The sequence below is a fragment of the Coregonus clupeaformis genome, chromosome 20, assembly GCF_020615455.1.
Source record: "Coregonus clupeaformis isolate EN_2021a chromosome 20, ASM2061545v1, whole genome shotgun sequence".
NCBI classification, from domain to species: Eukaryota; Metazoa; Chordata; class Actinopteri; order Salmoniformes; family Salmonidae; genus Coregonus; species Coregonus clupeaformis.
Window position 1 is genome coordinate 56,797,427 of NC_059211.1, and position 24,621 is coordinate 56,822,047.

General features: G+C 44.3%; 2 protein-coding genes and 1 pseudogene across 6 annotated transcripts; 1 reads left to right on the top strand and 2 right to left on the bottom strand.

The window, feature by feature from the left end:
* Positions 1–1,759: 1,759 nt before the first annotated feature.
* LOC121542499 (coiled-coil domain-containing protein 3-like) lies at positions 1,760–11,455 on the bottom strand. Its single transcript, XM_041851893.2, has 3 exons — positions 10,551–11,455; positions 10,104–10,278; positions 1,760–2,574 (listed from the first exon to the last, which is right to left on the bottom strand). The coding sequence occupies exons 1-3, from the start codon at positions 10,937–10,939 to the stop codon at positions 2,266–2,268; spliced, it is 873 nt and encodes a 290-aa protein (XP_041707827.2). The 5' UTR covers positions 10,940–11,455; the 3' UTR covers positions 1,760–2,265.
* Positions 11,456–12,695: 1,240 nt separating this feature from the next.
* Positions 12,696–24,527, top strand: LOC121543583 (optineurin). Of its 5 annotated transcripts, none has more exons than XM_041853583.1 (13): positions 12,696–12,859; positions 14,310–14,455; positions 14,662–14,870; positions 15,057–15,215; positions 15,314–15,486; positions 15,555–15,729; positions 16,322–16,437; positions 16,634–16,783; positions 17,027–17,111; positions 17,239–17,391; positions 23,023–23,165; positions 23,271–23,362; positions 23,590–24,527. In XM_041853583.1, exons 2-13 carry the CDS (start codon positions 14,314–14,316, stop codon positions 23,709–23,711), a joined length of 1,719 nt encoding a protein of 572 aa, XP_041709517.1. In that variant the 5' UTR covers positions 12,696–12,859; positions 14,310–14,313; the 3' UTR covers positions 23,712–24,527. The 5 variants fall into 5 exon arrangements, with proteins under 5 accessions (XP_041709517.1, XP_041709518.1, XP_041709515.1 ...); XM_041853584.1 differs by having other exon boundaries at positions 12,708–12,789; XM_041853581.1 differs by lacking the exon at positions 12,696–12,859 and having other exon boundaries at positions 13,634–14,455.
* On the bottom strand, positions 17,779–22,707 carry LOC121543584 (annotated as a pseudogene).
* Positions 24,528–24,621: the final 94 nt, after the last annotated feature.

A 24,621-nucleotide genomic window follows, 5' to 3' on the forward strand; every position in this document is an offset into this window, starting at 1 on the left:
TCACAAAACAAACAAAACATTCCACAAACAATTGCCACAGGCATCAAGGTTGTGTTTTCCCAGTACACATTATTTCTAATTGTATAGCAAATTGAAGTTAATTCACTAACATAGTTAGAACTAGCCACTTATAGCCAAGTGTGATTGTAATAGTTTTTTCCATTGTTGAGCTACTCCTGGGTTAAGGTATGATAGTGATTACAGATAAGTGCTGTTGGGACTTAATTGGTGAAAGCGGTCTGAGATTGCCCTGTAGTTCTTCTGGCACTGGGGGCCAATTCAAACTGCAGTCACATTAAGCACCCCTCACACTCACTCCCAGCACGTCAGCCTCTGTCCTCTCTCACAGTTATTGACCTTTGAACCCGTTCAATGGATCTGGACTCTGAGCAGTGTGCACATTCCTCCCCATTCTTCTTGTTTACATCATCTTCTTGCTCTCCTGTGCTCAGGGCTGGCCAGAGGAATGCTCAGAGAAGCTCAGGGAGATCATTCTCTCATACACGTTTACAAACTCAAAGCAACACACACACTTAGACACACACGCACAATATGACATTCTCAGAGCGAGTTGAGCCACTCAGTGGGAGCAAGTGTGGGTGGGGGGCTGCTGTTGTTGGACGAGTGGTCATGGTGCGTCTGAGAGAGGTTTGGGGTTCACTGATCTTTTTGCCTTTTAAAGTGTTTCCCTCTCTCTCCTCTGTGGCCAGATAACCAGCCCCCTCATCCCTCACACTCTCTCCTATGTAGTCTCCATAGTGGGCCTACAGTGGATGGGATGTACTGAAACGGCAGCCAGAACTATCCTTCTCTCCTTCCTCATCCTCCTTCTCCTACTCCATCATCACGTCTTCCTGTCTTGCTTCTTCACCTCCTCATCCTTTCCCTCATTCTTCTCTGTCACTTTCCTCATCTCTGGTTTCTAGAAAATGGCAGGCAGCAGGTTGGGTCCATCTGATTAACTGTAGATGGATCTGAGCTGGTATGTAGGTGAATATCTGTGAAATGTATTAATCAATTTCACTCTGTCACTCTCTCCCCTCTCCATTTTCTCTGTCTGAGGTATTGGTGATTTTCTCAGGGCCAGTGCAGAGATTAATAGAGAATCCAATAAGAACAACAGTGATTCAGGGGTTATTTTGGAGACAGAAATAAATAAATATTTCAATAAAGTCCTGCTGTCTCTCCCTCTCTCCTGCCCAGAAAAGCACATAAGCACATTCCATTCTGCTCTGTGTCCCTAGCATAGACTGACTGACTATAGAAGAGTGGAGGATCTCTGTGTGTGCGCGTGCATGTGTGTGTATGCGTGTCGAGTATGTGTGTTGTCCCATACAGTTGCAGGTATTTGTTTTCCTGTGCTCATAGACCCAGATGAAGATTGAGGCTGTAGGGGTCTTCGTGATAAGGTTCAAGTCTTAGGACACAAACTCCAGCAAAGGAGGAGGGGAACGAAGTGTGTGTGTGTGTGTGCACTCGTGTGTGTGTGCGTGCGTGTGTGCACGTGTGCGTGCGTGTGTGCGTCTCTGTGGGGGTGGCACATCTGGCTTTATCCCGCAGTGCCTGGAGGAGAGAGGGAAACCCATTAAGAAGAGCCCATAACAGCAACCCACAACTCTCTCTTTTTCTCTTCCTCCACACTCTCTTTTCTTTACCTCTCTCTCTTTACCTAGAATGGAATTTGAGTTGGTGTGTTTAGTTTGTTTGGCCAAAAACAACAGATTGTGTAATCTGGAAATAAAACACCCAAGCGTTATTAATGCCTCATTAGAGTTTATATGCAGCTTAAGGAATACATTCATATAAAAAAAAAAAAAGTGCCTCATCGACATTGTCCTTGGTGGTATTGACACTAGGCAGCAACAGACAACACATGGCACAAATGCCCACAGACACATCTACCAGAAAGCAATCTCACTTTCTTCATTCACTCCAGTCATTCACTCATCATATACTCACTCTAAATTCATTTCATCTGTATATCCATCAGCTGTATGACAGTGCTGTGTATTAATAGGAGCTATACACAATATCTCTCTCATTCTCTCTAGTCATTCACTAATACAAATTCCCTCTGTCTGCTATTCGAGAGCTACTGGATGCCCTCTCTATGTAAAGTGTGTAGGAACTACAGCATATATGTCTGAATATGGCACTAAATTAGGATCGCCTTTGCATGTGTGCATGTGTGGGTGCGTGCGTGCGTGTGAACAACAGGAATTAGAGAGACTGCCCAGCAGTCTTTAACAACATCCAGTCCAGAGGCTAAAGCGGTGTGTGTGGCGTACGGTGTAACACAGACTCCTGGTATCTGTTGGGCGTAGCCTCCTGTGTGATGGTATTGAGGTGATGCCCAGCGCGTCTCTCCGCTGACCTCAGCCTCTCCTCCAGCCCTTGCCTCTCCTGCTCCACCCGGCGTTGGCTCTTCCTGGCGTTCCGGAGGGAGCGCTTCACCTTCCGGACACGCTCCTTCAGCTGCCTGTTCCTCCTCTCCAGCTGGCCCAGGCGCTCCTGCTGCTTCCTGCTCTTCTCCTCCTCCTTGAACAGAGCCCCTTGCACCGAGGAGCACATGAGCTGGGGGGGGGGGGGAGAGAAGAGAGATGAAATCAACACGTAGGAGGGATTTAAATATCTATTAGCAGAAGTGTCATTCACCTAATCATTTTAAAGGGGGTGCACTAACTGGTGAACTTTTTAGTGTACAACTCGATGATACTTGTGCCCCGCCATTTTCAAAGGGCATGACACTCAATTTGTAAGATCAGTCTCTGAGTATTTATCTGAGCATAGTGCAACAGGTAAGTTGAGCTGAGGGTCTTCAGTAAACATGGGACAGAATACAGCATGCCAGTTAGTATGTTGTCGGTTGGCATCAGGAGGAGAGCGTGAGAGCCCAAGTGACATCGTCTTCCCATCAGTGTGTGTTCCTTTTGTTCTTTTAACTCCACCGCCTTAGTTACTTCTCCTTGGCTGGTGCTTTTCTTCTGCTGAGGGTTTCTGACAGACATGACGCTCTGTGTGTGTGCGTGTGTGTGTGTGTGTGTGTGTGTGTGTGTGTGTGTGTGTGTTACATGCTCAGTGCTGATGAACACAGGGATTGTGTGAGAGACCACAGGGAGTAGGGGCCCTGACTCTTCAAGGTCTCACTCATCATGAGTTTAGATGGAAGAAGCTCTGAGGTACAGTACTGTAGCTAGTCCATACGACAGGCCCCAGACACACTCACCCATGTCTCTCCCTCCCTCCCCCCTCTCTCTCCCTCCAGTGAGTCAAGGTGCATTGGAGCCTCTGTAGAGTACAGTACCCTGTCATCTCTCCCGGAGTTATGACGGTTCTGAGGGGCCCCACTTTACTAGCTCATTGGCGGGGCGACACCCCTCTATGGGGTTTCCCCTTCTAATGCTACGTTAGGCTACAGGTCGGCATGGCAGAGAGCCCTGGGCCCCTAATATAGCCCCAGAGGGGGGTGTGTGTTGACGTGTGTTTGTCCAATGGCTGGCTCTCAAAACATTCTGCCCTAACAAGCATCCCATCTCCCTTTAAACAAAGAGTGGTATCTGGGAGGAAAAACAGAATAGTTAAAATAATTTAGCTCTATACTGTAACTCCTAAAGTCCAGTACTAGAGTCCTGACTGTTAAATGTGAGGACAGTATGCACTCTAAAAAATGTTGTGTTGTTTGGATGACCCAACTGTTGGGTTGCAGGTATTGGGTCACTTAGTTGGGTTGTTTTCTATAAAAAGAGCAAGGTTGGGTTGTTGATGCAGGGTTATTGAGATATGACCCACCGGGTCAGATCAGAAGACTGGAGGCGTGGCTTAGTAGGGACGTGGCTTTCAGGAATTTGTTTTTGGCCACCTGTGAGGGTAAATGTAATTACATTTTACATTTTAGTCATTTTAGCAGACGCTCTTATCCAGAGCGACTTACAGTTAGTGAGTGCATACATTTTTCATACTGGCCCCCCGTGGGAAACGAACCCACAACCCTGGCGTTGCAAGCGCCATTCTCTACCAACTGAGCTACAAGGGACTAATACCGGTTCATCTGTTGTATTGTCATCACACGTTAAGGTTGAACACTGACACTTTTGTAGCTTTAATGAGGCTTACACAAGTGTATGAGTTATATATTTGGATAGTTACCACTTTGTTACAATATGTAAATAATAATATTATTAATTGTATATTAGAATGTAATGTGCAAAAATATTCAAGGAACATTGAAATTTGCAGTGTACAAACTTAACATGATGAACAGGAATGACATTTACTCTCACGGGGGGCCAAAAAATAACCCTGAACGACACACCCCTAATAGGCCACGCCTCCTGAAAATAACCTATGGATTACATTTAAAAAATACCCAGCTGCTGGGTCAACCCAGCATAAATCTGAATAAAAACCAAACCGATGGTTAAATTAACCCATGTTTGGGTACTGAGCAAATTTTTGGTCTTGTGAGCGGAAACTTGAACTTTGTGAGAATTCTGTGTAACTTCCGGTGCACATTTACAGTGAACACTAAGCCTGTACCCTTACAGTTTTTGACAGTAGCCAATAGGTTATTGTGGCTACTTGATTATAATGTAGGCCTACCAACAAAACCAATGGAGCAAATCCCATAACATTTTCACATGGAAATAGCTTTTGATTTATATGATATAGCCTACAGTAGCCTATATGTGGTGTTAAATACAGGCCTACATTGAATTAGACTTTTAAAAACGTTTTTACATTATAAAGGGCTTGACATCAATTAATGATGTTTTACTTGCTCTGTAACTCAAAATTCAAAAGGCACTCGCACATCCGAGCTATCTTTTTTGCAGGTGCATGGTAACAAGTGAATAACACGAGAGAAAAAATAAGAAACCTGCACACTGCTCTTGCTAGTATCACTGCTCTTTATTAAGCTTTACCTATCGGCCTCAAGGCCTTCATCAGAGCTTTTGTGAGTGTTTATAATTTGCACCCTTATGTAGACATTGCTCCACCCACATCTTGTTACAGGAGTGGGTCGCAGTTCCGGAGCGACCCACTAGGTGTCATCCTCCGACAACCTTAGGCACCTCCTCACTCACAGTCGGGACTAATCATCTTCCTATTGGTGTCACCTGTGTCTATCTGTATTTATGCCCTCACTTCCCTGTGTTCCTTTGCTCCGTTTTCTCTGCTAGTTTCATTATGCCAAGCAGTACTAATCAGTGTCTGATCGCGGGATGTATGGACAGGTACGTGAGAAGTGTTCTCCCTGTTTATTTATTATTTCAGTCATAGTTAGTATTTTGTATTTTTGGCTGTCTGCCTGTTTTTTTTAGTCTTATTTGCTCCGCCTTTCTTTTTCGTGTAAAGTCTGTTATTTTGTATCCTGGCTTCGGGACCATCAGTAAAGTTCCTTGTTTCATCATCTCTGCCTACTGACTACTGTCTATCCTGTACTGCACCTGGGTCACACCTCACACCAACCCTTACAACATCCGTGCAATGCATCGAATGGGGTTGGAGTCGAGGGAAAATAAAAGTTTTACCAACTATAATAATGTGCATTTCATAAGCATTCTAATAAAGTGTGTTCATAACGTATTAAACACGTCTTTAAAACCACAGTGAGGACATCAACCTATCAAGTAAGTTTTCATGTTTATTTTCCCTCGACTCCAACTCCATTCGATGCATTGAACGGATGTGGGCGGAGCAATGTCTACATAAGGGTGCAAATTAAAAACACTCACAAAAGCTCTGACGAAGTCCTTGAGGCCGATACGTAAAGCTTAATAAAGAGCAGTGATTCTAGCAAGAGCAGTGTAACGGTTTCTTTTTTTAAAAATCTACTTGGTCTGTAACACCATGGGGCAAATAGGTGGCTGTAAATTGCATTGTATTGTGTTGTATGATGTAAGAAACCACTTTACAACATACAATTCATTATTACCATACAGAGAATTAGACAATGTCGGCTAACCCTCTGCATATTGGCTTATTTGTATATTCAAGCCTGTCTCAAAATACAACACTACCCCTTTAAGACATAAGCTTTTTACCTGACTGGCTTTTCAAAGACAGCTTGAAATGTAGCCTACACGTTTTGTGCTCTTGTAGGAAGCAGTAACTAAACATTTCTGACCTATAATGATCTATAACTGGGCAAATAACTCACTAACTAGCAAAGAATATCAACAAATGTGCACACCGCGGTTCTGCGCTCTGATCGCTCATGGACTACCCCTGCCTGTAGAATTCTACTGTTGCGCTCTGGCTCTGCCTACAACAAAATAACAGACTCAATCTTACAAAGTTAGATTTGTTTTGGTTTGTTGCATTGAAAAGGGGCTGATATAATGTTGATTCGATCACAGAAAAAACGTTGATCTATATAGTGTAAACTAATGGTGTGAACTCAGTGAAGTTCAATCACTTGCTTCTCTGTGCAGCCTGGCATTTCTTCTGCGCGGCAGTCCTGGAGGAGGTGCACGGCCGCGCACACGTACAGTTTAGAGGGAACATTGCACCCAATCCAGGGACCTGGTAGTCTCTCTGACTTCAGAGTCTGGAAAGGCTGTTTTGATGTTGTCGGCATGATGTGTCGATAACAGCTATGTTTTTTGACTGATCGGTTCTCCTCTGTCTTTCTCACTCAAACACCCACATCGACAGCCACACAGTCCCAGAGTGCCGCCCCTTTCCAATACAACTATTGGATTTTCAAATCCAAACAATGAGAGGTCTCAACCCTCCAGGGAAAAAAACTATCAAAGCACAAAACAATTTTTGTGTGAATATTGCACCAACAAACAGATTCTTGTCCAGACCGGTGTGTCACAGCTCTCCCTCGCTGTGTACCACATTAGTCGCGGGGCTAGGGACCTTGTACATAGGGACATTATCCAAAGCTAACTCCCAACCATCCATCCATCCCCAGCATCACCTGTCAAAACATCTGGGTGTTACCTGCCTGCTGTGGAGGATCATCTGTGTAAACAGGCACAGCCGCTCACACACACACAGACACACACACAGACACACACACCGAGCAACACACAAACCCCTAAACACACACAGCAGTGTACCCTCCTGACCTGAACTGAGGTCCTCCTTCTTATAGCCCCTGAGCAGCTGTAAAACCTTAATCTAAACACCGTCTGTGTGTGTGAGTAATCCAACTGTGTGTGTGTGACTGTATGTGCAACAAGATCTCACTGTTTTACCAATTTGACTTCAGATTCCAATGTTTGTTTCCATTTCTCCTAACATAACATGTCAAAATTTCTCCAAACGTCAAATTTTGGCAGTTAAGTTTGGGATAGGGTTACAGTTACAACATCAACAACGACAGTTACATTTAGGCATTAACTCTGAATGGTTAATTTAAGGGTTAAATTTTGGGATAGGATGAAAACAAATATTTATTTTTATAAAAAGGTCCCTAGCACTGGGATTGAACACACGACACTTGCAAGAGCTCGCAGCTTACACCCATCCACAACGCCCTAGCAAATCACAAGAATACTTGATGGTAACGGCGCTCACCTTTGCCCCTAGTGGCAGGTTTTTAAGTAATCTCCCGACTTCCTGGCTACCTGGACGGATGTCGAATTTCGCATTGGATCTAATTTGAGATTTCCATGCCCTACGGAAGAAAGCTAGGGTGCATTAGATGACAAAGTATTTACCCTTGCTGTGACTGAATACAACTAATTTCCATTAAAAGGGGTTAGAAAGGGAGGGTTATTACACAACATCGGGTAGGACTGACTCACAGAACACACTGTGATGAAGATGCTTAGAGGTGATCCGGCATTTAGGCTGGAGAAGCATTGAGGTACAGGGCATTTGTTCATATGAGAGACCCAGATCTGTCCTCAATCTCCCTATAACTCCAGTCTCTTTATCTCTCCCTCCCTCTCTTTTCTCTCTCCCCAATCTGTCTTTCTCTCTTTCTCTCTCTTACCGGTCTCTCTTTATCTCTCATTTATCAACTCCTGCAGGCTTTTCTCTATAATAAAGGAGAGGAAGTCTTAAGAGAGAACTCTTAGAGGAGGAATTCTGAGGACAGTGTCCATGGATTCGTTTTGGCGCTCCGGAACCTTCTCTGGATAAGAAGGGGTTTAAACAAGTGCTAATTGGGGGTTTGGGTGAAAGTGGAGGCCCTCTCATCTTTCCTTCCCCTCGGGCAGGGCCAGCCTGCATGGGACGTCCGTCTGGAACGTCAGCATTCCCACAGGAAAACTACAGAGCAGACAGAGCCAGCCTCATTATCCTAGCCTCTCCCAGCCATTCCCTAACTAACCACCTCCATCTGCCAAACACATCGCTGAAGAGAGCCTCAGACACACGTTAACCTCTACACCTGTGTGTGTGTGCGTGCGTGCATGCAGTGATGTAGTGGTAATAAAATAGGTGGGTAAACTCTGGTCGCAGTGAAAAAAGTAACGCTCCTTATACTTTCAATGCATTTTCCAGAAAAAAAGTGGGTAAACTGCGTTCAGTTGCGTTTACCCTCCACTACACCACTGCATGTGTGGGTGTGTGTGAGCTGTGGTTCCATTTATTGGTTCCCACAGGGTTTGTAGTATCATTTTTAAGCCTGTTTCTCTCCTATTAACTTTGTCTATATTTCCATAGCGTAAACTCTGACACACTCCGACAACACACACATCTGCTCCTCCACATGGACACACCTGTTTCACATCCAACCCCCCTCCTAAGGTTGCGACCCCTGCATGTCAGCACATGGGCTCATGCCACGCATAGTGTCTTTAACCCCTAACCTCTAACCTCTCAACCCGTTAACCCATCAGAAACCCGACACCCTGTGTGTCACAAGTCTTCCGTCAATGTTTTACAGGCTCTCTGGGATAGAGACAGGAATAGGAGAAGACCTGACCACTGTACCTCTGAGGTTTCACATGACATCATCCCTCCTCTCCAGTCTCCCTGAGACCCCGTTCCATTTCATTGTCTGCAGGTCTGAAAACAATGGGTAGGTAGGTGTAAGCCATATGGTCAAGTGAAGCTTCTAGCATGTTGCTAACATCTATCCAATCCCTTTCAGGTGTGCAGATCTGTGAACACCGAAGGGGTATGACTATGAGCATGTGACCACGTCAGCGACAGTCTTTGGTCCAGTGAACCTTGGGCATGGCTGAGTGCTGGGTGTGCGTCTGTATTGTTTTGACCTTTGACCTCAGTAGAAATGAATATCATGCCTAGGGAATCAGAGGAGACAGGAAGCCACATGACTTAATCAATGACTGCTTTGATCTCAGAGTGAGGTTAGTCTAGTTAAGCAGAGTGACCTAGACACACACAAACACACAGTTAGCTGGGTGGGCAGTCTGTGTGTTGGTGTATGCTCTGTATCTGACTCTTAAACTGTGTGGGGGGTCTTTGACTGTGTCTCTATAGCTAAGGAGTCAGTACATTTCATACAACAGAGTAGTGTCTGAGGATGTTGGTGGCTCAGAGGTGAATGTCTGACTGTGTGTGTGTTACTCTGTGAAGGTCAGTGAGATCATTGCTGCAGATGTACACACATCTGGAGAGCGGGGAGCTACATGTGAGCACCTTCTGTATCCAGGGGCAACAAGGTTGTAAAGCATAGAGTTTAATATGTTCCATGGCCGGCCTTAGCTACAACCCTGCTCTGCTACACAACTGTGTGTGTGTGTGTGTGTGTGTGTGTGTGTGTGTGTGTGTACAGTAGGTGTGTGCCAGCGTGCATGCATGTGTGTGCACGTGTGGATGTCTGTTGGCGTTTTACAAGCAGGTAGAATTGATATTTCCAGCTGTTCAGGCCCAGAGGACACTACTCTGCCTTCTCATCTCTCTCTTCCTGACCCTTTCTCTCATTATCTCTCTATTCATCTCTCTTCTTTATCTCTCTCTGCATCTCTCTTTCTTTCACCCACTACATTCATCTACCCTTTTCTCAATTTTTCTCCCTTTCTCTCTCTTTCTCCCTCTCCAACCCATATTCCCCTCCATCTCCCTTTCTCTCCCTCCCCCCCTCTCTTTTTGTCTCACTCCTCCCCCCTCTTTCTCTACCCCCCCTTCCCCCCTCCTCCTATGTACAGTGTATGCAATGTGTTGATTGCTCTTACCCTGCTGTCCTCCTGGGGGTCCCACTCGGGGCTGAAAGTCTGGAGGGGTTGGCCGTGGGAGCAGTTGGAGAACTGGAACAGGCTGGAGAACGTACGGCGGTTCTCTAAGGTGTCTGGGAAGATGGCGTCCTGGAAGTTGACCCCGTGGGGCAGGATGTTGTAGTTCTCATCCATCCTGTAGGAGGTAAACAAACAAACACTGTGAGTGACTGAGTGCATGCTTCCTATAGGGTCAAAACGTGACCCCTAAAAGGGCTCAAGTCTGTATTATATCACAAAGTGCATCCAGAAAAGAGAGGATAGAGGAGCTAAATATTGTAGGCCATTATGCTGTAAAGTCTATGTGACGTTTTTGTGTGTGTTTATGATGCATCACACTCTTTTAAATGTATTAGTGATTCTGTGCAATGCACGCAGGTTCCCGGTCACCAGGTCATCCTGACTCACCTGAGGAAGAAGATGTAGGAGTAGTTCTCCATCACGGTGTGAGTCTGGCACGACAGGTAACCCAGCCCTGTCAGGTTGAGGCGTGAGCCCGCCGGCACCTCCAGCATGCTGCCCCACGCCTGGTCGCACATGAGCTCCACCTCTGCCGAGTAGAGCAACCCTTCCTCTGCGCCCTCATAACCATACCCGTACGGGAATGGCAGGGAGTTGTAGAGGCCCTCTGCCCTGCCATACTGCTCCCGGTGAATGGCCAGCACCTTGGCGTACACAATGATCTCCGCCAGTTCCGCACGGCAGCTCTCACTCAGTGGACGCCACTCGGTGGGCAGTTGGCACCCTTGCGCAATGCTCGCCATGTAGCCAAGAAGCAAGTGCACGAAGAACATCATGTCTGGTGTGCATGTAATTCCTGTCTTTCAATTTTGGTACTGCTGTTATTCGTTACCCCACTCGGGCACAAATACGATAAAACTTTTTCTGTAAATAAATCCAACTTTTTTGCAATTAAAAGTTAAGTTCCTTTATATCCAGTGATAGGGGCATATAATAATGGCACTGTGATCGTACCGTTGAATTATAGTCAAATAAAATGTAACTGGTTCCAGTAAAAAGTTGGGTGAAAACTATATGACAGATCACACAGAGAGAGAAATAGACCTGCTCCCGGTTTTTAATCTGGGTCCCCTTGAGCAGTGGAGTCCGTTAGTCAGCTGTTAATTCCGTTAAAGACAGAGAGCTTCAAGGATATCCACAGACAGATAATCCAATGTTATGACCCAGTGTTTAAGTGCGCATTTTTTGAGCCCGATGCAGCGCAAGTCCAGTCCCATTCAAACACATTCCTCAAGGCTCCTCAAAGCCACTTCATTCTCAAAGATCTCTCCAACCAATCAGACTGCCCCAAGGTCTACACAGCCAATCATTGAACCGCCCCTGTTTTACTGCAAAACCGTTTTCATGAGCTTATTAAATAAATATTTGTAATGGATAGGAGGAATGCAGACATGCGCTCGAGCTTTTGTTGTGGTTGCTTGCTTATTTATTCATTTTGACAAGTCAAGCATTGTGTGCTTTCTTAGGCAAATCAAATGCATGTAGTCTTGTCTATGCTGTGAATTAAAGTCTTTGTCAAGAAACAGTAGGCATGCTTTCTTGGCCAAATATGTGTAAGCATGTATTAGTAGGACAATATGTGATTGTTAATAAATAGCCAATTACATAATGTAGGCCCACTTTTTAATATCATATATGGTCCCCTGTAGCTCAGTTGGTAGAGCATGGCGCTTGCAACGCCAGGGTTGTGGGTTCGTTTCCCACGGGGGGCCAGTATGAAAATATATGCACTCACTAACTGTAAGTCGCTCTTGATAAGAGCTTCTGCTAAATGACTAAAATGTAAATGATACACACATACCCAGTGGAGACTGGTGGGAGGAGCTACAGGAGGACAGGCTCATTGAAATGGCTGGAATGGACTAAATTGAACGGAGTAAAACATGTGGTTTCCATATGTTTGATACATTCCATTGATTCCCTTCCAGCCATAAAATGAGCCCGTCCTCCTATAGCGCCTCCCACCAGCCTCCTCTGACTTACACACATTTCATATGGTTGAACAACTGCCTTCACGAGACAAGAGCCTACTTTGCTGCAGGGATGGTCCATGCACCTTTCTTCTCCAAATGAACGTTGCCATCTAGTGGACATTTGAATGACCTGCAAACCAACAACATTTGTTTGTGGTCCAAGACAAGCCAATTATACCCCACTGTATTATTCATACAGGAGTGCCCATATAGCCTCTCATCCTTCATAGTCATACACTCATTTTACTACTCCGGTTCCATTTTTTAAAATTATTATACAGTGCTATAGTGCAGTAGGCGGATAGTGGGGAAATTAGGCAAAATGCTTTCCTATTTGATTAGACTGATGAGGAAAATAGTCTACAATATAGGCTGAATACATTCTCAATTCTCCAATGAAATTGTCCAATAAATGATTGAGGAGTCGGCTTTCTGATCTCATATGTACTTGGTTTACCAAGCAAATGTCACTCCTTTCCCAAAAGTGCAAGGTCACTCCCAAAGGTAAAACCCTCTGGAATTGCAGTCCATGACGTCACCGTCAGCTGCTCTTTGCGCAACGTTTACACACCCTTCATTGTGACGTGACGTTAAGACAAGGAAATGCTGTAAACCCATAACAAGTCCGAAGAAGACGAAACAGAAGTGTTAAGGTTTGATCTTCATCAAGAAGTATCCGAGTTTGTTTAAGTTCAGTTCTTTCAAGGTGTACTTTAATCACGTGTGAGTATTGCAATTGATTTGTTAGGCCTAGTTGTTATGTGACGCACTAACAGTTTGGGAACTACGATTTCGTTCTCACCTTGTTTTTACCCAAGCTAGCTAAAGAAGCTGTCAAATATGGTACATTGTGTTATTGTTGTTTAATTGTCAAAGGTAGGTAGAATTTCAAATGAGGAAGTGAAAGGAGTAGGAGAAAAGACGGCAGCCTTGACAGCTGTCAGTCAACCCATGTTCTGAGTCGGTAGTCTAGCCTTTTCTTACGTGTTATGATGTGTCACGTTATTTTACTGAATTTAGGGGCTATCCACGACTGGGGCTGGAACCCATGTCCAGCGAAAGCCAACACCTTATGCCGCGTTCAAACCAACTGGGAACTCGGAACTGGGAAATCTCCGATTTCCGACTTCAGTGTGTTCATGACAACTGGGAATAAGGAAATAAACGAGCTCTGACTGGGAAAATGTGTTTTGAATAGTCATCCAACTCGGGAACAAAGTCGGGAACTCGGGCCTCTTTCTAGAACGCCGACTTTCCGAACCTTAAGATCACTGACGTCATGATTCGACCTCGTTTTTTCCCTAGTTCCCAGTTGTCTTGAAAGCACCATAAACCCAGGGGTGTCAAACTCATTCCATGGAGGGCCAAGTGACTGCTGGTTTTTGGTTTCTCCTTTCATTTTGTGTCCAATTAAGACCTACAACCAAACGAGGGGAGTTCCTAACTAATCAGTTACCTTAATTCATCAATCAAGTACAAGGGAGGAGTGAAAACCAGCAGACACTCTACCCTCTATGGAATGAGTTTGACACGTGCCTTAACAGTTAACCAGTGGTTCCCAAACTCGGTCCTTGGGACACCAAGGGGTGTACGTTTTAGTTTTTGCCCAAAGCTTGATGATTAGTTGATTATTTGAATCAGCTGTGTAGTTCTAGGGCAAAAACAAAAACGTGCACACCTTGGGGTCCCGAGGACTGAGTTTGGGAAACACTGAGTTACACCAAGAAGTTTGTTATGCCAAAAGGTCCGAACCTTTTGAGGGGGTCGCTAGGTGTTTCTTTAAGGTCGCTACAATATACAATCAATTCCAGACCTGTGGGGGTTTATTAAATTACATGACAAGTGGCCAGCACACTCAAGCAGGCTGCTGGCTTCTCTCTGGTGGGCACTGTGAGGAGCTGCCTACCACATGACAATTGCTGATAAGATTATTCAATAACGGATATTGCCCAGTGTACATGAGTCATTGTGCAATAGTATTCCTTCACACCTCTGACAAGGCGTGTGCTGTTTGTTGTTTTGATGCATGCAGATCTAGAGAATATATAACATTTGATTGTCCTAGCACGGGCCTTCCCTAGAATCAGAGTCCCTATTATCAATCTAGTGTATTCCATAGTCTGAGAATGTATTGTCCACTTGCATGGCTCCAAACCACCTCACCTTGCTGTAGAGTGATGGCGTCCAGCTCCCCCATGGTGAACGGGGACATCTCCCGGGGTCCTAGCTCCCACCCCGGCCACAGCCCCACCACAGGCACCCTGGAGGAAACGCTGCAGCAGATGAACCGCCTCATCCAGGAGAACCGAGACCTGAAGGGTGAGACATGGAGAGGGGACCAGAATGTGGTTCAGCCTTATTAAAGCTTATTGAGAATCTACTGTATGGGGCAGGGACATTGGGATGTTATGGCATATGAGGTTATGATTGTCTTGCATTGGCTGATTATGTATTGACTGCTCTGTCAGTGTGTGTGTTTTTGTGTATTCTACAGTAATGTACTCCCTGTGTAACTTCCCCTGTAGAGGCGCTGAAACATACCAACATGTCAATGAAGGAGCGCTTCGAGGGTCTTTCTGTGTGGAGGGAGAAGCAGAGGGAGGAGAAGGAGTTCCTGGAGGGGAGGCTGGATGAGGCTCGCGGCCGCATGGAGGCCCTCTCCTTACACAACCAGGAGCTCAGCAGGAAGGTGGAGGAGCAGGAGGGAGGAGGAGGAGCAGAGGGGAAGGGACAGGTGAGAGAGAAAGGGAAGGCTAATGTTCAAAAGGTTAGTTATCTGGCTAGACCACATTCAGCGTATTAATAGAGAAAATCATGAATGGAGGATTGGAAAATAAAGATGGTGTTTTAGTAGAATATGGATAGATAGATATACTGCTGGGCAGACTGTTTTGTCTTATCTGTGCTGTGTCACCTCCAGGCTGGGACAGCCAATCATACTGCAGAACTGGAGGTGCTGCGTGCCCAACTGGTGCGTCTGCAGGCAGAGAAAAGTGACCTGGTGGCCATGAACTCTGAACTCCAGCTCAAGACAGGTCAGGAGTCAGAGGACGACTCCTTCATAGAGATCAGGATTGCTGTGAGTAGCACTCACTCTCTCCATCCAGCCATCCATATTATAAGGGTGTGTTCTTACTTTAGCGCTGTGTGTGTGTGTGTGTGTGTGTGTGTGTGTAGAGAGAGGATACTGGAAAGGACCTGTGTCATAATGAAAAGGACTCCAGGTATGACATGAGTGCGTCCAGGCAGGAGTCTGAGGAGCTGACTGTCAGCCAGCTGCTCCAGTCCTTGAGGAAGGAGACCCAGAGGGTGGAGAGGCTACAAATCGAGCTCGAGGCTGCTAGATCCAGGTAGGCCGCATTTCTGCCTGGGCTTATGTTTGGGTGGAACCAAAGACTGATGTTCCTATGTCTTTCAGAATCACAGAGCTGGAGAAGAAGGAAACTAACACGGAGAGCTCCACACAGACCTCACTACTGCCAGAGGTGGTTTCCCCAGCGCTAGCCACCACAGCATGTGGTACTGAGCCAGAACCAGAGGAGGAGCCCCAACAGAACTCTGGGAAGGAGAAGGTATATACACAGATAGGCTGGGTAAGAGCTTGTCTCTCACCCTGTAAGAACAGGGAAGTTATTGAGATTGAAATGTATTAATGTACAGTATGTAATAGGGATTTTCCAGGTGAATAAAATAAGTCTCATAGTAAATTAATCTGGTTTAATACAAGTTGCAACAGGGAGACACCTCCAGCACAAAAGCAGAGAAGCAGGGCCTTATTTTCTAATCTCACAGCACCAATGTTCTGGAAACACCCGCCGAGAAGCTTGTAGGAAGTCACAACATCAGCTGCTATAGAATCACAGTGTCCCAGAATACAATAACAATCAGTGTCCTCTGTCCTTGTACCTCCAGTCTGGCGTCAATCACAATCAACAGATATGAACAATCCATAACATTCAGTATCAAGTCTAGTGACCATCAACCAGTACACAAATGAGTGTCCCAAATAAAACACTGGAAATCATGTGTATTACAGAAAGAGAAAACATATAAATATGCTAAGCATTGTGTTAATTACTCTTAACTTTATTCATCTTACATTTCCCCATTACAATGTCCTAACCCTTAGCTTCTCGATCAGAACTGTCCGTTTCTTGATGGACTGTTGTGTCTGTTATGTGTCAGGCTGCGTCAGAGGTGGAGAATCTGAAGGCTCAGATGATGACCCTGTTTAATGAGCTACAACAGGCTCAGCGCAAACTGGACGAGGCAGAGGGCATGAAGAAGAACCTGCAGGACAGGTGAGAGACAGAGACAGAGGAAAGAGAGGCAGAGGAGAGACAGAGAGGGAGAGATACATAGACAATGAAAATGTGTAAACTATACTAACCTTTGCTCTTTCCCTTTCTCCCTTTACACCCTTTCACTTTGCCTCTATCCTGCTCTCTGTCTTTCTCTCTCTCCCCATTCCCCCTTTCTCTCTCTCCGTCTGTGTAGATGCAGGGATGTGGAGCAGGATGTGGTGACTCTGAAAGCCCAGCTGGTAGAGAAGCAGGAGGTACAGAGTGAGAATGACAGATTGAAGCTGCAGGTGGACAGCATGAAGGCCCAGGGCCAGCTAGAGCAGAGGAAAGCAGGAGAGGAGAGGTGGGACGACAGTCAAGCACACACACACACACACACACACACACACAGACATATGCCTTCTCCCTCTTACACTATTGGGCCAGTCCCTTGGGTGGGGTCTTGGGATGGAAATTCCCTGCTCCTCTTTTGAGATCCTCCCACTCCCCCTGTCCCCTATCAGTTTCCACTGGTCAGTGCCATTAGTTTCTATATCTAAATACTCCTTAGTCATCATGAGTCAGTTGCCCCTCCTCCCCTCCTCAGGACTAACCTGACCCAGCTGAAGGATGCCTACACCAAGCTATTCGAGGACTACAACGAGTTGAAGCAAGAGAGCAAGAACAGAGAGGTGACCACACTACTTAGCCTCTTTTAAACAGAAATCAGTCTAGTTTGGCACTTTGCACTGTTTTGTCAAAATGGTATGGCATGGTGAATGGGATGAATCTGACTCTTGCCCTCTGTGTGGCCTTCAGCCACTGGTCACTAAGGAGGTGGGAGACCTGCAGACCAGACTGGACGCAGCAGAGAAGGCCCTGGCTGCTAAGCAACAGCAGATAGATGTCATGAAGCAAGAGATATATCAGAAGGAGAAGGAGCTGGAGACCATCTCTGTGTTCCAGGCTCAGGTAGGTTTTTTGTGTGTGTTCTCCATTTAGTTGTGTGTTTCTGTGTGTCGTGAATTATTCTGCGTTGAGCTAGAGGTGTGTGTGTGTGCTCACACTTTGAAAAAGGTTAAAACATTCTTATTTACTTGCACTGAACTCTTTGTGAACATTTGGAGTTGTAACAATCAACTTAAAAGTGACCATCAGTGAAGGCAGCTTCTTTGTTAAACCAATAATTAAATTAAGGCTAAGTACCTTTCCAAAAAAAGTTTAACAACAGTTTATATTTGCATAAAGCGAAATAGGCGCAGCACTTTTTTTCTTAAAAAAACAACAACATTTTGTTTACTTCTAGTCAGACCCAGTGGCGTGATTATGAATATGCAATGAAAAAATTGAAAGAAGAAAGAAGGCAGTAGGCAATCTTTACTCAACAATGCAATAATCAGCCGTAATATCAGCAGTTTGTCGTCCGTGTGCAGTACTGGTATCTCCAGCGACGGTCTCTGAAAATACACAATACATTTTGAGGTAAACATTCTTGTTGTTGAAACATCGCTCCCCCGACCAAAATCACACACATATTGTACTCACTCATGAGGATTGGAATGGTAGCTTCCGGCCCCAACTAGGTAGTTCAGTCTTGGGACTTTACAAGAGATGAACTCATCAAAGTAGTTGAGGTAGGAGGGTCCACTGACAGTCCTGGTTACAGTAGCTGTTGTCTCTACAGCAATAGAACCTCCACCTGTGATACAGTGATGGAAATCGTACATGTGCGGTATAGTATAAGACCTTTTTCACAGTCAGGATTATGTCAAACCTGGATTCAAATATTTGTTTTCTTTCAAATACTTCAGCTGCATTGGATGGAACCAATAGACTAGTCCCAAAAGTGCAAACACTGCTCATATGGCACTCCAAGCAGGCTAAATCAACCGCTCAAAGTATTTGAAAAATTAAACAAATACTATTTAAACATTTGGCTCTGTTGAACGTTGAGGTCTACTCACCTTCTGTCCTCATGGGGGTTGGAATGATAGCTGTTCATCCCATTGAGGACATAGTTTCTGGGGCATTCAAAGGCAAACTCCTGGTCAAAGTCATTTACGTAAGGAGACCAGTGACACTCGGGCTCATAGACAAACGTGTCTTTGCACTCAAAGTCCCACACACGGTCTTCATGGTCGTTGTCATGCTGACTGAAATTAGATACATGACAATGCACATGTTAATGGTTGAATTGATTTGAAAACAAACATACAGTGCATTCGGAAAGTATTCACACCCCTTGACTCTTTCCACATTTTGTTACGTTACAGCCTTATTCTTGATTCATTAAAAAAAAATCCTCATCAATCCACACACAATACACCATGATGACAAAGTGAAAACAGGTTTTTAGACATTTTTGCACATTTGTAAAAAATACCTTATTTAAATAACTATTCAGACCCTTTGCTATGAGACTTGAAATTGAGCTCAGGTGCATCCTGTTTCCATTGATCAACCTTGATGTTTCTACAACTTGATTGGAGTCCACCTGTGGTAAATTCAATTGATTGGACATGATTTGGAAAGGCACACACCTGTCTATATAAGGTCCCACAGTTGACAGTGCATGTCAGAGCAAAAACCAAGCCATGAGGTCGAAGGAAGTGTTCGTAGAGCTCCGAGACAAGATTGTGTCGAGGCACAGATCTGGGGAAGGGTACCAAAACATTTCTGCAGCATTGAAGGTCCCCAAGAACACCGTGGCCTCCATGATTCTTAAATGGAAGAAGTTTGGAACCACCAAAACTCTTCCTAGAGCTGGCCGCCCGGCCAAACTGAGCAATCGGGGGAGAAAGGCCTTGGTCAGGGAGGTGACCAAGAACCCAATGGTCACTCTGACAGAGCTCCAGAGTAACTCTGTGGAGATGGGAGAACCTTCCAGAAGGACAACCATCTCTGCAGCACTCCACCAATCAGGCCTTTATGGTAGAGTGGTCAGACGGAAGCCACTCCTCAGTAAAAGGCACATGACAGCCCGCTTGGAGTTTGCCAAAAGGCGCCTAAAGACTCTCAGACCATGAGAGCATTCTTTGGTCTGATGAAAACAAGATTGAACTCTTTGGCCTGAATGCCAAGCATCACATCTGGCACCATCCCAACGGTGAAGCATGGTGGTGGCAGCATCATGCTGTGGGGATGTGTTTCAGCGGCAGGGACTGGGACTAGTCAGGACCGAGGGAAAGATGAACAGAGCAAAGTACAGAGAGATCCTTGATGAAAACCTGCTCCAGAGCGCTCAGGACCCCAGACTGGGGCGAAGGTTCACCTTCCAACAGGACAACGAACCCTAAGCACACAGTCAAGACAACGCAGGGGTGGCTTCGGGACAAGTCTCTGAATATCCTTGAGTGGCCCAGCCAGCCCGGACTTGAACCCGATCTAACATCTCTGGAGAGACTTGAAAATAGCTGTGCAGCGACACTCCCCATCCAACCAGACAGAGCTTGAGAGGATCTGCAGAGAGGAATGGGAGAAACTCCCCAAATCCAGGTGTGCCAAGCTTGTAGCGTCATACCAAAGAAGACTAATCGCTGCCAAAGGTGCTTCAACAAAGTACTGAGTAAAGGGTCTGAATACTTATGTAAATGTGATATTTCCGTTTTTTTATTTTTACTGCTAAGAGGATGTCATGCCATTGGAGGAGTGGGTGAGTGACTGACTCCCCCTGTTTTTTGGTCGCTATACACAGCTAGAGATGCAGGTGTCATTTGGTTAGCAAGCAAGAACTTGAAGGACTGTTATACAGTTAGCATATCTCTTGCGTTTTCAAATGTATTCTGGCTATCTACTCCAATTTCAGAGCACTCTCGTCTGAGTGTGCCAGAGCGCAGAACAACTGACTTTACGAACACGCAACACCTGCTGAATATGACCGGTGTCAGTAAACGTAGGCAAAAAAAGTAATATTTAGTCAAGAACGCTCTAGATAACATGTAAACAGCCTAACCAGCTCTGCTACGGCGAGTAAAATGGTCAGTGAGCTGTTCTCTCATTTGTGTCTGGAAGTAGCTAGCTAGCCAACATTAGCCAGTTAGCTTGGGTGCTTGGTTGGGACAAGCATGCATTGGCAGGCAAGCTGCAGAAGGACGAGGAGGCTACAATTCCCCATAGTTTATCAGTGCAATTTTGACGGCCAACTAGCTGAAAATGTTTGAGAGGTTTTATCTAATGTTCCTTTGTTAGATTTTAGCTAATCTTGCTCTGGCTAGCATTAGTTGTTGATCTTGTTGATGTGCTTTACTGAGGGAGAGAGACCCTACCTTTTTCATGGTTGTTTGATAAATAGGACTGTAAAGTTCCCAAATGTAAGAGGACTCCCGTTGGCGTTTACATACAGTACCAGTCAAAAGTTTGGACACACCTACTCATTCAAGGGTTTTTCTTTATTTTTACTATTTTCTACATTGTAGAATAATAGTTAAGACATCAAAACTATGAAATAACACATATGGAATCATGTCGTAACCAGAAAAGTGTTAAACAAATCAAAATAGATTTTATATTTGAGATTCCTCAAATAGCCACCCTTTGCCTTGATGACAGCTTTGCACACTCTTGGCAAATCAGAACATCATTGAAAATAATAATAATCATTATGTTATTATAATCATTATTTTATAAATCCTTAGCCCTTCTCTGAAGGTGTAGGAGGCCCATTGTTCCCCACTGTGTTTGGGTTAGTAATAATTTGTAGAGTGGCTCTATTTTCCTCAGCATGCATTTTTTTTCACTTTTCTATATGTCTAAAGAATCCATATGTTGTTCTGAAATATGAACACAGATATACTGGACATTTTGAACTATTATGGTGGTGATTTGACAAAATTACAATCATGGTCTTGAATTGGACTCGCATTTTTCTGATCTTGACTTGGTCTCGGACCCCTTTTCCCTGTCTCAGTCTTGACTCGGTCTCGATTTGATCCAGTCTCGATCTTGAATCGGTCTCGCTTTAAGTGGTCTCGAACACAACACTTGCACTTACTGGTCTATGCAGCACAATTAGATAATTCCGTTCATAATTGGTGATGCAAGGTCCCCCTGCTCAAGAAAGCACATATACAGGCCCGTCTGAAGTTTGCCAATGAACATCTGAATGATTCAGAGGAGAACTGGGTGAAAGTGTTGTGGTCAGATGAGACCAAAATCGAGCTCTTTGGCATCAACTCAACTCGCCGTGTTTGGAGGAGGAGGAATGCTGCCTATGACCCCAAGAACACCATCCCCACCGTCAAACATGGAGGTGGAAACATTATGCTTTGGGGGTGTTTTTCTGCTAAGGGGACAGGACAACTTCACCGCATCAAAGGGACGATGGACGGGGCCATGTACCGTCAAATCTTGGGTGAGAACCTCCTTCCCTCAGCCAGGGCATTGAAAATGGGTCGTGGATGGGTATTCCAGCATGACAATGACCCAAAACACACCGCCAAGGCAACAAAGGAGTGGCTCAAGAAGAAGCACATTAAGGTCCTGGAGTGGCCTAGCCAGTCTCCAGACCTTAATCCCACAGAAAATCTGTGGAGGGAGCTGAAGGTTCGAGTTGCCAAACGTCAGGCTCGAAACCTTACTGACTTGGAAAAGATCTGCAAAGAGGAGTGGGACAAAATCCCTCCTGAGATGTGTGCAAACCTGGTGGCCAACTACAAGAAACGTCTGACCTCCTGTGATTGCCAACAAAGGTTTTGCCACCAAGTACTAAGTCATGTTTTGCAGAGGGGTCAAATACTTATTTCCCTCATTAAAATGCAAATCAATTTATAACATTTTTGACATGTTTTTCTGGATTTTTTTGTTGTTATTCTGTCTCTCACTGTTCAAATAAACCTAGCATTAAAATTAGACTGATCATGTCTTTGTCAGTGGGCAAACGTACAAAATCAGCAGGGGATCAAATACTTTTTTCCGTCACTGTATGTGGCCTGTAAGCCAATTAGAAATGTTTTCCTGATGACAAACCTCTTACACAAAGAAATGAACACTTCATTCAGCCTACAACTTAAAACAACAGCCTACCTCGCCCGTTGACCAAGAAGCAGAATATAGAAATTGGGTCTGTTCATTGCTTCTGAGGCGTGTGGTCTTAACATAACAGCACAAGCAAGGTTAATGGTCCACTTATAGAACCAGACACAAGCGGTGTCCTTGGACCATGTATTTGGGTAATTTTAGTGTTTGTTTTTAATGTTTGTATTGCTGGCATCATTCCAAGTTAGAAACACATTTTTCATGAACTATCCCTCTTTATGGTTTACGGGATAAGCAATGAAGATTATTTTTCCCCAGGGGCTCATTGGTTGGCTATTTTACAAAATTTACAAGATCATTGAATATAAAAAATATATATTTTGGTGAAATTCAATTTATAACCAATACACTACATTCTGTTGATGGCATTCGCATTATATCTGTACAACAATACAATCACGTCTTGTAATCATTGATACGTATAGACAAATGTTTTGTGTGTGTGTCCATCCGTGATTATGTGTGTACGTCATTTTAATAATGTGTGCTATTTATTTTTATTTATTTATGTGTGTATATATTATTATTATTATTACATAACATTTTTATATATTTTTTATTTTTGTCCAGGCGGAGGTGTACTCCTCTGACTTCTACGCGGAGCGAGCAGCTCGGGAGAAGATTCACGAGGAGAAGGAACGTCTGTCTGCTCAGCTGGAGTTTGTCAAGAAACAGAACACTCAGCTACAGGACGAGATGGACTCACTGGGCAGGTACGCATCAGATTACATATTGGTCATATGATCACAGACTGGTCATATTAGGTCACGTTCACTGCCATTTTGGATCCACCACCTGACTACAACTGGTTTCTGTAGGCAATCTCTGAGCGATATGCAGAGGAGACACATGCCACGTGGAGGCAATCCACATGGGGGCGCTGGTCCACAAAACATGCAGGGAGCCAGAGGTACAGGACAGTACATGGCTATAAGTCATTCACCTTGCTGAGAGAGCAGGGCTCAAGCCAGGGCACATCATACTGTTTTCGCCAATGAAATGTTATCTCGTAATTTATTTTATTAAGAAAACACTCTGCTCCTCCCCATCCCATCTCACATTATTTACAACAATGATAAATCATGCAATTATGCTGTACATAAGGCAATACCATTACCATACCACTGTGTCTGATAGGTGGTGATGCCAGGCACTGGCAGCAGCAGGGGAATATACCGGAGCACGTCTGCCCCAAGTGTAACGAGATCCTGCCAGACCTGGACAGCCTGCAGATTCACATCATGGACTGCATCATCTGAGCCTTCATCATCGTCATCAGCAACAACAAAGACAACCGCAGCAGATGCACCTTAATCTGATTCTACCTCCTCTTCATCATCTGATTATGGCAGAGTAAAATGCAGCCTTTATGCTCTAAAAAGTGCATTTATTTTGCAGTTCAGGGCTATGTTGCTCTGGTCTATGTTTTAGAACATATAACTATAAAATGTATTCTTACAGTGCACAACTAGAGACACATTTGTTTTTGTTAGAGGGGCGAAAAAGATCCGGTAAAATGTATCACGTTTATTATGCTGTTAGGTGATAAATGGAGAAAATAAATTTTAATACATTTGTTTGTTTGGTATCTCTTTTTTCCCCTTATGACAGCTGTCTGTCACTTTGTTTCTTGCTAAAGACTTAATTCTAAACTATTTGGTTTATTAAATACTTATTCTGGATTTTTGGGTGGTTGTTCAATTTAATCAAGCTATAATTCTGTTTCGATGAAGAAGGTTATGAATAGATAATAATTACAGCATAGACATTTTGTTTAGAAAAATTATAAGATAAATTGCTTCAACAGAGGGAAGGATGCCCAAGACACTTTTATTGTTTTAGTTTTGTTGTAAATGTATATTGCACATACATTTTATCCATCATCGTGATGGTTTGTACATTTATAATTAAACCTATTTACAGCTTATGTAGCTTGCAAGAAGTATGACTATACAAGGGAGTGTGTACTGTATTTGCTAACTACTAACTTCTGTATCCAGATGTATTTACAAATCCTGTGTTGATTCTGTAAAATAGTTATGAAAATATGTAGTAAAGGTGTTACTGGTACAGTATGCTGTTTCTTTCATTGTGTTGTTGCACACACATCTAGAATATAAAACTCTGATAGCACCTGAACAAATGCAACATGAGAGTACCCACCATATA

Bases quoted from the DNA above. Each gene is read 5' to 3' on its own strand.
- LOC121542499 (XM_041851893.2), bottom strand. From the start codon at position 10,939: ATGATGTTCTTCGTGCACTTGCTTCTTGGCTACATGGCGAGCATTGCG. The intron at 10,279-10,550 runs GTGAGTCAGGAT...TACCTCCTACAG, and splicing joins TCCTACATCTTCTTCCTCAG to GATGGATGAGAACTACAACA. The intron at 2,575-10,103 runs GTAAGAGCAATC...CCCCCCCCCCAG, and splicing joins ACCCCCAGGAGGACAGCAGG to CTCATGTGCTCCTCGGTGCA.
- LOC121543583 (XM_041853581.1), top strand. From the start codon at position 14,263: ATGTATTGTCCACTTGCATGGCTCCAAACCACCTCACCTTGCTGTAGA. The intron at 16,438-16,633 runs GTGAGAGACAGA...CCGTCTGTGTAG, and splicing joins AAGAAGAACCTGCAGGACAG to ATGCAGGGATGTGGAGCAGG. The intron at 23,166-23,270 runs GTACGCATCAGA...TGGTTTCTGTAG, and splicing joins GAGATGGACTCACTGGGCAG to GCAATCTCTGAGCGATATGC.